This window comes from Erpetoichthys calabaricus, chromosome 13 (assembly GCF_900747795.2).
Source record: "Erpetoichthys calabaricus chromosome 13, fErpCal1.3, whole genome shotgun sequence".
Lineage (NCBI taxonomy): Eukaryota > Metazoa > Chordata > Cladistia > Polypteriformes > Polypteridae > Erpetoichthys > Erpetoichthys calabaricus.
Genome location: NC_041406.2, coordinates 80,190,416 through 80,207,023, shown reverse-complemented (window position 1 = coordinate 80,207,023; position 16,608 = coordinate 80,190,416). Strand labels below are relative to the sequence as shown.

At 39.0% G+C, this 16,608-nt stretch overlaps 1 protein-coding gene across 1 annotated transcript in view; it reads left to right on the top strand.

Annotated features, from left to right (window-relative positions):
* The first annotated feature begins 433 nt into the window (after window positions 1–433).
* vwde (von Willebrand factor D and EGF domains) overlaps window positions 434–16,608 on the top strand; it is a 114,194-nt gene continuing 98,019 nt past the window's right edge. Inside the window, 1 exon segment of the mRNA XM_028817157.2 lies at window positions 434–1,053. Coding sequence (XP_028672990.1) covers window positions 957–1,053 — 97 coding nt within the window. The 5' untranslated portion in view covers window positions 434–956.

Below are 16,608 nucleotides of genomic sequence, written 5' to 3'. Positions count from 1 at the left end.
TTCTGTTTTTGTCAAATCTTTAAACCGTTCACAAGAGTGACCTACACGTCTTGCAGCAATTATTAATGCCATTACATTCTTCCTTTCTTTAAACAATTTATACGGTTGTTTTCTATGTTATAATATAATAGGATGTGTATAGAATATATGGATAACATACGGTTACAGCCTACACAAACACACATATTTTAAAAGTACTTGTCCTCTTTCCATTACTATAGAACTCAGGCGACAGTTTTATTTCGGGTACATTTTATCCCCGCCTTTTGTTCTTATACATTGTACTCCTTCCGTCGTTGATAAATGAGCTTGTCGTGTTGTGGAGAAGATTGGAAAAGGAGTGGTTTGTCTTTGGGGGTCCTGCATGTTCCTGTAGGGTGTTCCCCCCACTTACGAGAAAGTCAGTGATCTGTGGACCTCTCACCTAAAAAGAGAAAGCCTGTTTCTTATATCACAGCAGCCCCTGACAAACCGATGGCATTCGCTGCTCAATTCCTTGTGCGTATGTATTTCTGTGTGGGTGTGCTGGCTCTAAGCAGCCAATTTATAAGGCTATTTTGTAACGTTACTCTCTACGCATTTTTCGCTTTAGACGAAACAATGCAATTAACTTGGCTCTAGCCTATGGTGCGCATCGCCCAGTGACTCGAGAACTGATGCATTAAACTGCCCAAATTAGGCTGCGAAAATTTTCCTCCCTTAGCTGTTACTGAGGCGCGGTACGCGATCTCACACGGTCGGCTCTGCTCACTGGGGAGCGCAAGCGACCCGCATCGCCAGCTGTGTGAGAGCGACAAAGTGGAGCGTCCAGCTGCGCTCGAGCAGTTACTGCTCTCAGTGAGAGACGCGGCGCTGCTGTCTGTACTTCTCACGAAACAACACTGGAATACTGGCTGATCTGAGCAGACAAAGTAATCGGGTTAAGTGAGAGGGACCGGAGACTAAAGACACGTCGGATGTCACTCACCATGGCACTAGGACATTTGGTACAATATGTTGCAATAAGGATTACCGTGATCGTTCTGGCGATGACTGCTGGACACTGTCAAATAGGTAAGACTTCACCACTGCGTGTATTTTGCGCCTTATAACAAACTGACTTAGCCATTAAGCAGAGAGACTGAAAATCCTAAGCAGTTACTGAAGAAGTTCCTAAAGACATCTTTAAATTATTTTACCCTTTTCCAAATTTGAATGTATTTAAATTGAAGACCTTCAGTTATTATTTATTTATTTTTGCTCGCTCTGCTTTCTAAATAGTTTCAGGGTGTTAAGTTGGGGAATGTTTAAATTGCATTTTTGCACTCCATCAAAAACTCCATTACAATGCAATTTGAGCTAAATGCCTATCCCCCTAGCGTATGGGCAGAAAAAAATAAACACCACGTGTTTGCAACAACTGCAAAATGCGGGTTTGTTCGTGTCATATGGTACCGTAAAACCCGGGGGTCACTTCATTTACTTTCTTTCTTTCTGCAAGCTGACAGAGTTTTCTAACTTCTACTTTAAAATGCTGTAATAAAAGGAGAAACAAAATATTACCCTATTATAATTTTGAGTAGATTGTGAACAAAGTAAGTTACATTGATTTCCTGAACCTAAGAATAAGAAATATTTATTAACTGCGGATAATACACTATTATTATTATTTCCTGTTTTACAAAGAAATGTGTACACGTTTCCCCTCTAAACCTTACAAATAGCCACATGGGCACTACTTCTGGTTACACCTCTGTCTTTTATGACTAACCTTTCTGTATGGTACTGTAGACCAGAGAACAACTGCACAGTGCATTATCCTGAAGGCTTAATGGAATATTGAGTTTTTATGTGTCAATCTAGTCATTTTGTGCACTTGCTTTCTCTAGTACTGGGGAGTAGGTAATAAGAGTATTCACAAATGCAGATATACGACATACTGGACATCTACAATCATTGTAGACAATGAAAAATCAGTCCAGATCTTTATGCTTTTCTTTTTATGAGGTTTTAAAACCACAGATGTTCATTCATCATCTGGATTTCATTTTTAATAAGGCATGTCTGATACATTCTTACAGTTATGCACATAAACATTCATCAAAAAAGTTTAAAACTTATAAAACTCTAGAACAATTGTTTGGACAAGAAAAAAAAGAAAAAATAGTGAATGTATTTGCTTTGTAATGCTGTGTTAGGCAACACTGCTGTTTCAGTTTATTTTGTTTTTCAGTGTTCTTCCACTTATATGCCCAGTGTAATATACAATCATTCCAACTATAATATGAAAAAAATGTGCATTTTCAAAAGGAGCTCATTTTAAGTTTGTTTTAAGATTTCAAGTTAAACGTAAATTGTTTTTAGCATTGTTAGACCTGTCTTCTTGTTGATTCAGCAATTATAGTCAAGAATGAATGAAACAGCCATGCCCTGTTAAGGACTGGAAGCGCACAAGTGAGCTGTTTGTGTCCATAAACTGAAAAATAACAGAAAATATTCAGGAGTGCAGCATGCATGAGTGATAAGAAAGCATTAGCCTGACAACATGGGCTGTGTCACTGAGAAAGCAGAACTTTTGGGACATACACTGGGTGTAGATCAAAATTCCATTGGTACACTACAGTTTTAGATCATACACACAACATAAAAATAATTTCTTTCCTAGTAGGAAACAATGCAAAATTATCTGGAAAATGTAAAATTCAGCTAAAGATCAACATATCTCTCGATTATAATAAAAAAAATCCTGGGACAAGACAAGACTTTTTAGCCTGGGACAAGACGTGACTTTTTCAGACAGATACTTTCATGTCCCGCGAGACGAGACTTTGTACCAAGAGATTTAAGCACGCCCAGGACCAGAAATAAAATTCAAAGAGTAGATGACAAAGTAGAACGTCATAAAGAATTCAACAACGTTGGCGCGATACACATGCAGAGCAGGTTAGAGATAATGAAAGTACTAAAATTCGAAAGTCTCAAAAACACGACAGTAAAGATCACATTAGTGCAAGCAAATGGAAATTACTACTCAGTGAAATAACAGAACAGTGAAAAGAGATTGAATATATTGTTCGAATTTAAACTTTAAGTCGGAGACTTGTAGATCGTCTAATTCGTGTTGCCATCAGGGAAAAGTAGGGTTTCTTCCCAATGAAAAGGTGCATCTGCAAGAATTAAAAGATTTGTTGTTTGGTGAAAGTCAAATCCACATACGTGAGTGGCAGAGACACGAAGTGGCTGGCAGGTAGCGCAGGCCGGGGGGGCTGGCAAGCAAAGCGAGCAGGTGACACAGCCCCCTACTATTCATATAAAATTGACTACACCATAAATGTAAATTTACATTTTATACATTATTAGTATGGGGCGGCATGGTGGCACAATGGTAAAGCTGCATGCCTCACTGTAAGGTGACCAGGATTCACGTCACAGGTCCTCCCTGTGTTGAGTTTGCCTGTTCTCCCTGTGTCTGTGTTGGTTTCCTCTGGGTGCTCCAGTTTCCTGCCACACTTCAAAGACATGCAGGTTAGGTGAACTGGTTGGTGTGTGCATGTGTTCATCCTATGATGGACTGACACCCTGTCCTGGGTTTGTTCCTTCCTTGCACCCTATGCTAGCTGGAATAGGCTGAAGCACTCCATGGACCCTGGTCCAAATTAAGCAGTTTAGAAAATGACATTCTAGAATAACATTTTTGAAAAGTAATACTACATTATGGAGTTTTGCATTTACGATATCATGCACTTCAGTCCACTAAGACCAGGGGTTGAACCTGCTGAAATCAAGAAAAGCTCTGGTTCATCACATTCTAAGGTAAGATAAAGAAGGCACTAAAACTGACATGCTGAGTGGGTATATTCTGTTTATATTAATTGGAAACATTTATTACAGGAATATGCTTACAAGATGACCTTGAACAATTTCTAATATAGTAGTACTGATGTACAAATTTTGACTTCCAGAAAACCCTAGCTGTTTTACCACCTGCAGAGGATGTGGTGGCATGTTATTAGTACTGGTGGTATATAGGATAGCACTGCTCCTACGTTTTTCGTAAAAATCCTGGTCTGGTCACTGTAAAGTTTGTATATTATCCCTTGATTTGCATGGATCTCCCCTTGCTAGTTTGAGTTTTCTCCACATCTTGAAGACGAGCATATTAAATTAATAGGTGACCCTATTTTGGCTTGGTGTTTGAATAATTATACCATTTTTTGCAATGTAATACCTGTATAATGGCCTAGTGTTAGTTATTAGCTTACAACTAAAGAAATGCCCCAGAAAGATGAAGCAGGTTTGAGAATGGATGAATGGATTTTTGCAGGACCGCCCAGTGGGAATGGCCAGTTATGAGCACGTCATACAAACTTTCCCACTTGCACCAGCAAGTAAAAAGAAAAGAGTTGTAAATTGCACTACATGGACAATTTTGAAAAAGTAACCAACTTATTGAACTTCAGTGCACACATTAATAGTGTGGCACAACAGTACTAATATTAGCTTTTTCAGTCTCTAGACATGCAATAAATATCCATTTGCGACAGAACTCAAGCCATATAAACGTTTTACCATGTATCTTTAAAGTAGTTGAATGATCAAGTAGATAAACAAAGAAAACATGCAAAATGCAGTTTCTATAAAAAGTATTCTCTCCCCTTGGATGTTTTCACTTTTTTTTTTTTGCACAACATTGAATCACGGTCACTTTAATTTGTTTTTGTGGGTACTGATCAGTAGAAAAAGACTCTAATTTCAAAGTGAAAAGAGTTTTCTGTAAAGTGGTCTCAATCAAAAGCAAATATACAGCAAAAAATAACTGGTCACAGAGATATTCACCCCTTTTAATACGACACACCTAAATCATCAAAGGTACAGGAAATTGGTTTTAAAATTCATACAGTTGGTTAAACAGACACCACCTATCGATAGTCAAAGGGATTCGGTTTATCAGAGCATAAATGCACCTTAACAGGAAGGTCCACGTGTAGTGAGTCAGTATTGTCACCTAACCTACACAATGAAGACAAAAAAAACACTCCAAGCAACTCCATGAAAAGGTAATTGAAAAGAACAAGACAGAGGATGGATACAAGAAAATATCCAAGACATTGAATATATCTTGGTAGTCCAGTTAAATCAAGCATTAAAGGATTGTGGCACAGCTGTAAATCTGTGTAGATTGTCTAAAAAAACTGAGTGACTATGGAAGAAGACTAGTGAGGACGGCCACCAAGAGACCTATAAGAACTATGAAGGAGTTACAAGCTACAGTGAATTAAATTAGAAAGACTGTACATACAACATTTGCCTGAGTGCTTCACCACTCTCAGCTTTATGTGAGTGTGGCAAAGAAAAAGACACTATTAAAAACAGGATATGACATCTTAATTAGAATTTTCTAGAAGACCAATGGAGATTCTGAAGTCAGCTGGATGAAGATTCTATGGCTGATGAGGCCAACATTGAGGTTTTTGGCCATCAGTCTAAACTCAATGGTGGAAGTATGGTGGTGGTAGCTGCATGTTATGGAGATGCTTCTGTGAACCAGGCCCTGAAAGGGTAAAGGGAAATATAAATACAGCAATATGCAGGGGAATCCTGGAGGAAAACAAGATATCTACTCCTTAGAAGAAATTAGTTTTCTAGCAAGACAACAACACCAAGCATAAAGTCAAAGCAACACAGGAATGGCCTGAAAACAACAATATTAATATCCTGGAGTGACTGAGTCAGAGTCCAGATCTCATTCCAATTGAGAATTTGTTGGTAGACTATAAAAACGCTGTTCACTCATAATCCCAATACAACCAGACAGAGATTGTGCAGTTTTGCAAAGTAGAATGGGGAAAAACAGCAGTGTCCAGATGTGCAAAGCAAAGACAGACAGACTCAAGCCTGGAATGGCTGCCAAAAGTGCATCTAATAAATACTGACACGAAGGCAGTGAATATATACTGTATGTGATTAATGATTTTGTGTTTTTTGTTTGTAATTCATTTAGACCAATTTGAGATCTGTTTTTATTCTGACATTAAAGCATCTTTTTGTTGATCAGTGTCAAAAAAGCTAAATTAAATCCACTGTAATTCCATGTGCATAAGAATAAAATGTGAATATGTTTTATAGGCACTGCATATTAATTGTTTCTCTGTGCTGTTACATGCAGCCTCATGATTCACCTGGGGTCAAGGCTGCCTCTGCTGTAACAATGTTCAGCTTGTGAGTAAATTAGTGAGAACTGGTGGCACCGCCCCCCACAGATAGCAGGGATGCGGCCTGCTCAGAGCTCAGTCGTTCAGGTCAGTGATGTGTCCACTGTTCTGCAGGATTGCCAGCGTGAGGGCGTAAAACAAACGTCAGGGGTTAATTAAGGAGTAACCTGATCTTGTTTTTAAGGAAGGCAGAGTAGATTGATTGTTCATGTAGAACAGTTAATATGGACTTGTTCTGTATAGTAGAAAAATTAATCCAATCAGAGTGCTTAAGACTAAATTTGGTTGAATTATTTCTATTTCTAGTTTTTGGTTCAAGCATACAGTATGTGAAATACAGACCTCTGCGATACATAAGTAAATGTACTAAGAAATACTGTTTTAATTATGCAGTACAGTCACAGAAGTAGCACCAGAAGTGCTACTCTGTATTGATTTTGTTATGCCAGGCTTCATTCCTTTCTTTTTAAATTGTATCAACACCACATCAAGAATACTGCAATTATAATATCAAATCAGAAATTAAACGGTTTTAATTTACTAATAAGTGATGTTGGCAAAAAATGCTGTGTAATGTTGTATTGTGTAATGTTGTGTGTACTCACGTAGATTTGCAGAGCTTAATCTGCCTACCTGCAAGTTTGAGAAACTTCATTTAGTTACTGCGTCAATCTGTGTAACCTTACACTTTTTTCAAGCTTTAGTTCGTAGCTAAACATCTGAGACTTCTTTTTACTGTCATTCCCCTACATTTTGTACTATAGTTGGGTGAATGTCTATCAATAATAGCACTAAGTGTGAACAAAGCAAAGTCTCCTCTGGTGGGTGTTGGGGTCAAAGGAAGCAAGTATTTTTTTCTTAGACATGTCGTGATATAAAATTTCAAATCTGCTTAATCTATTTCATAGTCACAGGAGTCCACACCTAGCAACATATAAGGATAGAACATCCATATATTGTGCGTCCATTCATGCAGAACCCTTTTAGAACTGCCAGTTAACATAACACATACATCTCCAGAGTACTGGATAAAAACAGAAGTATTTGGAGGGCAACAGGAGGAAAACATGAAAACTCTACACAGACATCAACCAGCAAAGGGATTCCAAATCAGGACACTGGATCCACAAGGGAACCAACAATTGATAGGCCATCACACCAATCATTTCATAGACAGTCTTAATAAAATCTTATTATAGTTAACCAGTAACAGTGCACTGCACGATAACGTGCAGTGAATACACTTGACTTGAGCATTCATAGTTTTCATACTCTTTCTCTGTATGTTTAGCATTCGTTTGCTCAGAGGTTGATGCGCTTGCTGCTTCCTGAGCAGCTCTTCTTTTCTCTACCCTAGTGGCTCACTTCTTCTCTTCTTTCGTTGGCATCTTTTTGCATTAAAACTGATTAAGTCAGTGTTTGTGTTGCAATTACTTAGTACGTTTTCTTTAATTTTCACTTAAGCTGGCACTTAAATCTTCAATCTGCCTCAAGAATGATTTAAGATATGAAGAAGTAGGAGAAGTGACAGCAAAGGTGGTAGGGATTAGAATGGCGCCCATATGCATGCGCCACACGGCTGCCCTGCTGGCCGCTACCAACAGTTGATTCTGCAATAAAATAAAAATAAAAAGAGGAATAACCTTGGAGGTCAATCATCACCCCGAAAGCGGATAGTAGACGTCACGTAGTATATGTGTACCAAATTTCAGGTCAACAGTTCAAATGGATTGAGAGTTACGGGTGATTTAAAATCCTGGACAGACAAACATACAGCCATGGTAGTGCATTATATAAAAAGATTATTTAGGTAAAAAGGGCTTTTATCAAATAAAATGTAAAAGCCCTCAAGTATTTCCTCAGGCATATCCAATAAAAGCTGTGGAACAAGAAAACTATTCTACTTATCTAGAACAATTTTTGGGGTAGAGTGCTGGCTGTGAGGCTAAGGATCTGTGCCGGTATCTGCAACGTTGCCAGTTCAAATCCCCGTTACTGGCAAAGGAGATCCTACTCTGCTGGGCCCTTGAGCAAGGCCCTTAACCTGCATTTGCTCCAGTAACATTGTAAAATAGCTGACCCTGTGCATAAACCCCAAGGGGTATGTGAAAACTAAACAAGATTAAATAAAGAACAAATAATGCATATTATTTTTTTGTAGTTTCTAAAATAGTCTTTGTGGTTGGTTCTGTAGGCCTGTTTATGGGTGATGGGTCTGGTCCAACAGACCCTGCTTCCAGTGTCCCAGGTTCGCTCATGGGTGTATGAGGAGCACATGTACAACCTTAACACTTCAGCTCCAGCCAGCCTTTGGTCTCAGCATTAAAATGAGAGCTTCCTTATTTTTTTATTAATTGTGCATTTGCATTTCTGGTTCAAGTCTTTCCCAGTGAAGTCTATGTAGTGCAAGCCAGCAAAGAGACCAGAACCAATTGTTCCCTTGTTTGAAGAAAAAATTGCAGATCAATTTCAGGAATGCATTGAGCATAAGCCATTCACAGAATGGGCTTGAACAAGACATTCATCTTCAGCCAGCATTGAGAAGAACCACCTGGCAGTGCCAAATTTGGAAAAAAAAAGAAAATCTTACTTGAGGTCCTTCCACTACAGAGGGAAAAACAGCTAGCAGGTTGTCTCAAAGAAGCACTGAGTCCGAGTGTAGACTTAATAGGTGCACAGGGGTTAGAGCTGCTACTGGACAGCACCACAGATTTAATTACGCATTTTGCACAGCTCTTCATATTCTTTCTGAGTTAATGTGGATAGGCCCTTTTCAACCAAAAGATATTCGATACTAAAGTTGACATTTTGCTGTTTAAATATAGACAGGTCATAGACAATTTATCTGGTGGGTGGTTGTGAGGCTCTCTGTTTACTTTAAATCTATATGGATTTGCTTTATTTTATCATATAATAATGATGTCAGAGGACATCAAAATAATCTGACAATATTCAAAACAGACAAAGGAATCAGCTTTCCATGGACAGATGTTTTTGTAATGCAAGTGGTGTGTGTGATCTTGCATGATTTGCTAGTCATTAGGAATAGGGGGGCAGATAGTATTAATTGGGTAAATTAATGACAAAGAAATTTGACCAAAAGAAAAAAAAGAAAAATTCTGGTATGGTCTCACCAGAATGTTCAAGTCAAAAACGTCACTAATCATGATGTTTCCTGGAGCTCAGTGTGATTTATGCAGTAAAGTCTTATTTCCATCACCATAAATACACACACCCCCTTTCATAGTCTAACATCAGTTGCATTTGTTCTGTGGAAAGTGTAGAGTGTAGTGTTGCTTCCACCTCTTTCATTGACTATTGGTGTTATCCTAAAATAGTTTACTTGCCATTTTAATCATTGTACATGCAGGTAATCTGGATCAACAGTCTGATTATGAGAAATGTTGTAGAAAAGGGACCAAGTTCAACACACATCATCATTATTCGAGGAGATTTGTAGCATAAAAATAATGAAAGATATGTTTCATTGTAAAAGATTACTGGAAAAATTATATACTATGTTAATATTTCTATTACATTAAATCCAATATATTCTTATATAACATTACTTCTTTCTCAGTATACAAGCTTTGGCAGGTATATATCTGCAGGTAATTGCAGGTACAAACATTTGCTGATAAATTATTTCATCAGTGTACATAGTACTAGGGTGTTGTACTGTGTTAGCCATTATGGATGCAATGAGGAGTCAAGCAAAATGGCACCTTTTATTGGTTAAAAACTAAAAAGGTGTCATTTTGCTTGACTTCTCATCGGTGTACATGTTTATAAAAGAAAAATAATGAATATATATGGCAGTATAGGATAGAGATAGAGTACTGTATAGGAGTTAGGTGGAGAATTTTGCTTCTTGATGCAATGAGAATAGTCATAACTCAACATCAGTAAAATCAAGGAACTGGTTATGGGCTTGTACAACCAGTCAATATTCTGGGAGTGAATGTGCACATGGTACAATGTTCCAAGTACATAGGGGTCCACATTAATGATAAGCTAGACTGGTCTCATAACACAGAGGAACTCTAAGAAAGGTTAGAATAGACTCTTTTATCCTTGGGAGATTGCGTCTATTATAATTAGCCAAGTAAGAAGTTTTCCTTCTTTTTTATAATTTTTGTGTGTTTCTTTGAGAAGGATTCTTACTGTTTTTGTTTATTGTCATATTTCTAGACCTTATGGAAAAGGTAAATTTCCCATTGGGACAAATCAAGTACTTACTAACTATCTGTCCCTATAAGTTGCTCTGCTTGCTCCCTCTGACATGTCTCCTATCTCTCAGTTCTCTCTTTCTCTTGCCAGTGAAGCCCTCGTCCATACCGATTCTCACCATTCCAAGTGTACTATAAACTGGGAGTCTAATTTAATCCACAAGCCTTTGAGTAACTCAAAGGTGAATGGTAACATGAATTAATTTGGTTACCTTGATATGTTGTAAATTTGTCAGTACAAGAGTAGCATTGCTTCGTGAATCCATTGTCTTGGGTCCTATACCAGATCATTGTTCAAAGTTTCCACTTTCTCCCTTTGTCTGAATGGATTTTCTAGTGTTTCTTCTCACGTTCATAAAAAGACAGGTAGGTTTCGAAACTGGCTTTTGCAAGTCTTTTTTTTTTGTCAGAACAAGCACACAGATTATGGAGATTTGAAAATGTCATGCCATTATGCCATTTTCTATGATATTTTAGTTTAAGCTGCTTATTTAAACTAATTTTCCAGTCTTTCTTAAGCATAGAGTTAACAATTATTTAGGCATGGATACACCATCTCCTTGAAATATTAGTAATTAAAATGTTAATTATTATATAAAATTTTGCTTTAATACAAAAAAAAAAATAAAGCCCAAAAATAACAAAACACCAATTTTTATGGTCATGACCTTAACAATAAGTCCACTGTTATTCTAAACACAACCAGCATTCCATTTTCTGCAGTACCTCTGCAAAATCAATCTGAGTTGTCTCATGAGAGATAGTATAGTCAGACAGTTTTTTTGGTTCATTCTGCTTTTATTTTTAATATATGATTTTTTTTTGTATATGATTGAATCAAGTATAGATGACATGGTTGTTCAGTTTTTAGCAAATATGCCTCACACAGATCTAGACACATATGTTCAGGTCTGCTTTGAATTTACATGCTCTTCTACTAGAGTTTAGCTGGTAATGGTCTGGAATCCCATTCAGCGTTGGTTCCTGTCTTGTGGCCAAAATTACTGTGATAGGGTTCAAAAGCCCAGAACTACATAATGGATAAAGTAGGTTTATGCAAAGGAAAGTTGGATGTATGAATTAAGCTTAACAACAAAAGTTAAACAGCAGGTTCACTAACTATAATGTGTTATTTTTGTCAACTGTTAGCCATTTGTCCATCCATCCATCCATCCATTTTCCAACCCGCTGAATCCTAACTACAGGGTCACGGGGGTCTGCCGGAGCCAATCCCAGCCAACACAGGGCACAAGGCAGGAATCAATCCTGGGCAGGGTGCCAACCCACCGCAGTAGCCATTTGTCACTTTTGTTAATTTTGGAGTCTCAGAAAAAGTGACTATATTTAATAATTTTGGTTTTGCAAATTCAATGTACGGTAGTGCAAAATTCAGTCTATTCTGAAACGTGGTTCTCTGTAACCTTTAGCAATTTATTTTGTTTATGACACTTGGAAAGCAACTCTGAAAGGTGAATACAGAATATCATCCTGGAATAATCATACTTATAATTCATGGTGAAATATAGCAGTAGGTGAACTTTTAAGGGGTATTTTCCCTGTATCTCAATTGATAAAATAGAAGCAATAAAAATGTAACTCGCAGTGTCAGGTATAATCAGTACTTATTAATAAAAAAAAAGAAAATGTATTGTCAATTTCTGTAATAAATGAAGAGGAGGGCTGAGTTTGTAGTAACTATGGGTTTATCTGAGAAACTCTAGAAGGTCCAAACATAGTCTGACTTTTGTTCAGTGCAGTTGTTTTCCCCTTGAACGTTTAGAACCCTATTTGTTCAGCTTTTGTAGTTTACATAGTTGTTAGAGTTCTCAATTCCTAATGGAAGCAAAGTTTTGAGTCATTGGGTAATGCATTGTAATCACTGGAACCAATATGCTTTCAATGGTAATTTTCAAAAAATGTGCTTGCCCCTAAAAAGAAAAAGAAAAAAAAATTTTAGAAACAGAAAATGTGCAGCTGTGAAGCACACGTTGTTAGGGTAAAACAAAAGATTTTTATTCCTTTCCCAGGCACCTCTTCACAGTCCTCCAAATAACAAGACAAAATTATACAATAAATGAACACAAATCACACAATTCTTCCTGCTTCTCTCCTCCGCTGAGTGATGCCCATTAACTCTGACTCGTCCACATGTGGCAGCGGGCTTCCTTTTATGGTGGATCTGGGAATGTTTCCGGGCTATGCCACATCTTCTGGGAAGCATTTCTAAGCTATAATGAAAGTGGGGAGGTTCCACCCCCCTGCTGACAGTGCCCACTATCAAAATATTTATCTCCTTAGCACCCCTGTGGGTGTCTCGACTGGGTTCTATTATGAAGAACACTGCTTCCTAGCACATGGGGGATGGAGCCACTCCCAAGTTCCAGCTTCTGCTGGTCAATCCATTATCGTAAGTGTCTGTCCTCCCAGACGAACGTTGCTATAGGTGCATCCGCTACACAAACATGTGCAGCACCATGATGAGCTGGGGACCAATCAGCTGATGCCGGTACCTCACTTTCGTTTTCGATCTATATCTCAAAATCACTTGCATCAAAATCAGAATCTGATTCAGCGATAATACGTAAAAAGTCATCCACGGATTATTTTGCTTTGAGCATTCACTTTGGTATCTCTCCACATGCCATTTTAGAAGCTGCTTGCTTTTCACTACTCATGCACACACAGGGAATCAAGGTCAAATCAACAAAGCTAACTTTCCTTCTAGCAAAAGCGTATCGAAAAGCGCTGTAACAAGAAGATCACTGATCTCTATCAATCGCTTGTGAGACTGAGGCTTTCAAATAATAATAATAATAATAACAACAAAAACTGTGTTAACGTGTGATGAAATAATTGTCAGCATCTATATATATAATTCACTAAGCCGGAAGACAAGTAGCCACCCATGGAAAGCACGCCGGAAGGGGCGTGGATTCACTAAGCCGCTGACAAGTAAGCCGCCCATGGCGCACGCAGGAAGGAACCACGCCCACCAACTCTAAGACCATTGGATTAAGACGACAACTCGCAGAGCCACGCCCACCAACTTGGACGCGTCGACTGGGAAAAAACGCCGTCATTTATCTTCGTCTGGGCTACAGTACACATGCACCTCTGAGCCACGTTGACTTTTCGCTTACGACGCACGACCGCGTGCACCATAGCAAACTGTTTTACACGCTACATGCAGCAATTCGTTTCCGTGACAAACATACGTCTTCATAGATGGTCCTGCAGGAACACGGAAAACGTTTCCCGCCCACCAAAGCAGGACCATGTAAAAAGAGGCATGTTTGTTGCGGATGTGAATTGCTGAATGCAGCGTCTAAAACAGTTAATAGGCTGCAACAAAATTATGAAAGTACGGGCGCATTTTTTCACACAAGCTGTGTGTGTGTGTGGGTTGGTGTTAGTTAGTTAATTAGTTCCTCGAAAGATTTCAACATTTAATATGCACAAGCGGTAACACTGCAAAATCAGCCCAAACCAGAAAAGACGGCTGGCAAAAAGTGGCCGACAAATTAAACGCATGTGCATTGTACTTACTGAAAGCAGCGTTACGGATTTTGCAAATTTTCATTTTTTTCCCTCTGCTTAAAAAACATTTAAAAAGCGCCGTGATTATGCGGCGTATACTACGCCGTGGCTTGGTATGCAGCGTTTATAACAGTTTGTTTGTCGCGGATAATTTGCCTTTTACTATATAAAGGCATGTGCATTGTACTTACTGAAAGCAGTGTTACGGATTTTGCAAATGTTCATCATATATAATCCACCAAGTTGTCCGACCATGCGGGCGCATTTTTTCACACAAGCTGTGTGTGTGTGTGGGTGGGTTGGTGTTAGTTAATTAGTTCCTCGAAGGATTTCAACATTTAATATGCACAAGCGGGGTTGGTGTTAGTTAGTTAATTAGTTCCTCGAAGGATTTCAACATTTAATCATCATCATATATAATCCACCAAGTCGTCCGACCGTGCGATACAAACGACAGAGCACCGCCCAAGAACTCGAACCGCTAGAGAGACACGCCCACCAACTCTAAGAGCACCAACTCTAATATGCCTGCCCGCCTGACTGTTACCAGCGTTCACCGCAATGTGCTGGAGTGTAAAACCATCACAACTATCAGACGCTGTCTATATTTAACAAGACATATAGATGCTAATTATTCATCCGGCACGCGTCCACCCACGCTCTCAAGGAATTCACAGTGCCTGCTCATGTGCTCGAACACGACAACTCGCCACACACAAATCTTGCTTTATTTGACTCAACACGGGAAACCTCACCCTGCCCAGACACGGAGAGGATTGACAGATTGATAGCTCTTTCTCGAATTGTTCCCCACTAAGAAGAATACCCACTGAGTGCGGGTCATACGCTCCCTCTGGATACGTCCCTGCCCTGTGTACGCTCCCCACCCCCCTCCTACTACCATGGTCGGGTGACTTGGTGGATTATATATAGAAAAGCAGCCAAAATCGCAAAGAACAATGAAAGGACAACGTGGCTAAGAGGTGCACAGACGACATCGAGTCAGGTGAGGAGTTGGGGGCAGCAAGTCTTTGATAGGCTGCAACAAAATCATGAAAGAACCGGCGCATTTTTTTCACACAAGCTGGGTGGGTGGGTGTTAGTTAATTAGTTACTTGAAGGATTTCAAGATTTAATATGCACAAGCGGTAACACTGCAAAATAAGCCCAAACCTGAAAAGACGGCTGGCAAAAAGTGGCCAACAAATTAAACGCGTGTGCAAAAATCCGTTACGGATTTTGCAAATGTTCACTTTTTTCATTCAAAGCGCTATCCACACAGGGAGGAACCGGGAAGCGAACCCAAAATCTTCCACAGTCTCCTTACTGTTAACCAGCAACACTACCACTGCGCTACAAGGCAGAAAATGCAGTTAAAGAATGCACCGGGCTCAATTTTATTTTCACTTCTGTTTGGACAACTGTGTCGTTCATGAAGTGTTCACCCATCAATACATAATTATGCGGCATATGCTACGCCGCGGGTTGGCTAGTTAATTAATAAATGCATTAACGCGTTAATAATGTGTCAACTTGCCCATCCCTGATAAATATATATATATATATATATATATATATATTAGTGACACTAGGGTCGCCGTTGCCCTGTGAAACCCACAGACAACACGTCCAAACACCAGGTAAAAGTCCCAGTAATATTTTTAATATCTTCGATAAAGTGCACAAAGCAACTCCACCTCCACAATACTCAATAATCAATACAATAATAGCAATAATAATACAATAAATCAATCCTCCACTCCCAGCAGCTCCGTCACACTACCTCCCAACTCCAGTATCCAGCAGGGGTGTGAAGCCGAACTCCATTTTCCATGATGCCCTGGGGGGATCTGGATTACCTCCATGATGCAGGGAGGACTCCATCTAGCGGTCTGGTGGTGCTGGCCAGGATAAACTGCCGGCCGTCTCTCACAATATATAAGCAATGAAGGTTATTACTTCAACCTTGTACAGTATCCCAGTGTTCAAGCTTTACTAAATCACCCTTTGAAAAACAGAGTTGGCTTTATTAATAGCACAGAAATGGTTTCACAGTTAAATCTTCCTGTGCTTACATATATTGCCTTGACTTTGTATATAGGTAAAAATTAGGGTGAAATGACACCTTTTATTGGCTAACTAAATAGATTACAAATGCAAGCGTTCGACGCAGCTAAGGCCCCTTCATCAGGCAAGGTGAAGCTTGCATTTGTAATCTATTTAGTTAGCCAATAAAAGGTGTCATTTCACCCTACTTTTTCTGTATCAATCTATGGCTAACACGGTACAATACTCTACTGCAATGTATATAGGCAAAAGTAAGCGACGAACTGCACAATGGTCCAGACTGAGCCCAGGAATTCAGGTGAGTTGTTTGAGACATACATATATTTTTTAATTGTGCAGTTTGCAAACTCTGGCTTCTGTCTAGTTATCTTTAACACTGGGGAACTAATTTATAATACTGAGGGGTATAAATCATCTAGATAGCCATTTTATTGAAGTTAGTTATTCTTTTTTGAAATAACAATGTTTACATTACCCACTACTAATGTTGATCCAGAACAGAGACACCATTGATAACTTGTGGCTCCAGCAGATTTTGTCCTGTGGTCTGATTTCCTGACCCATAGACTGTCCTGCTGAGATCT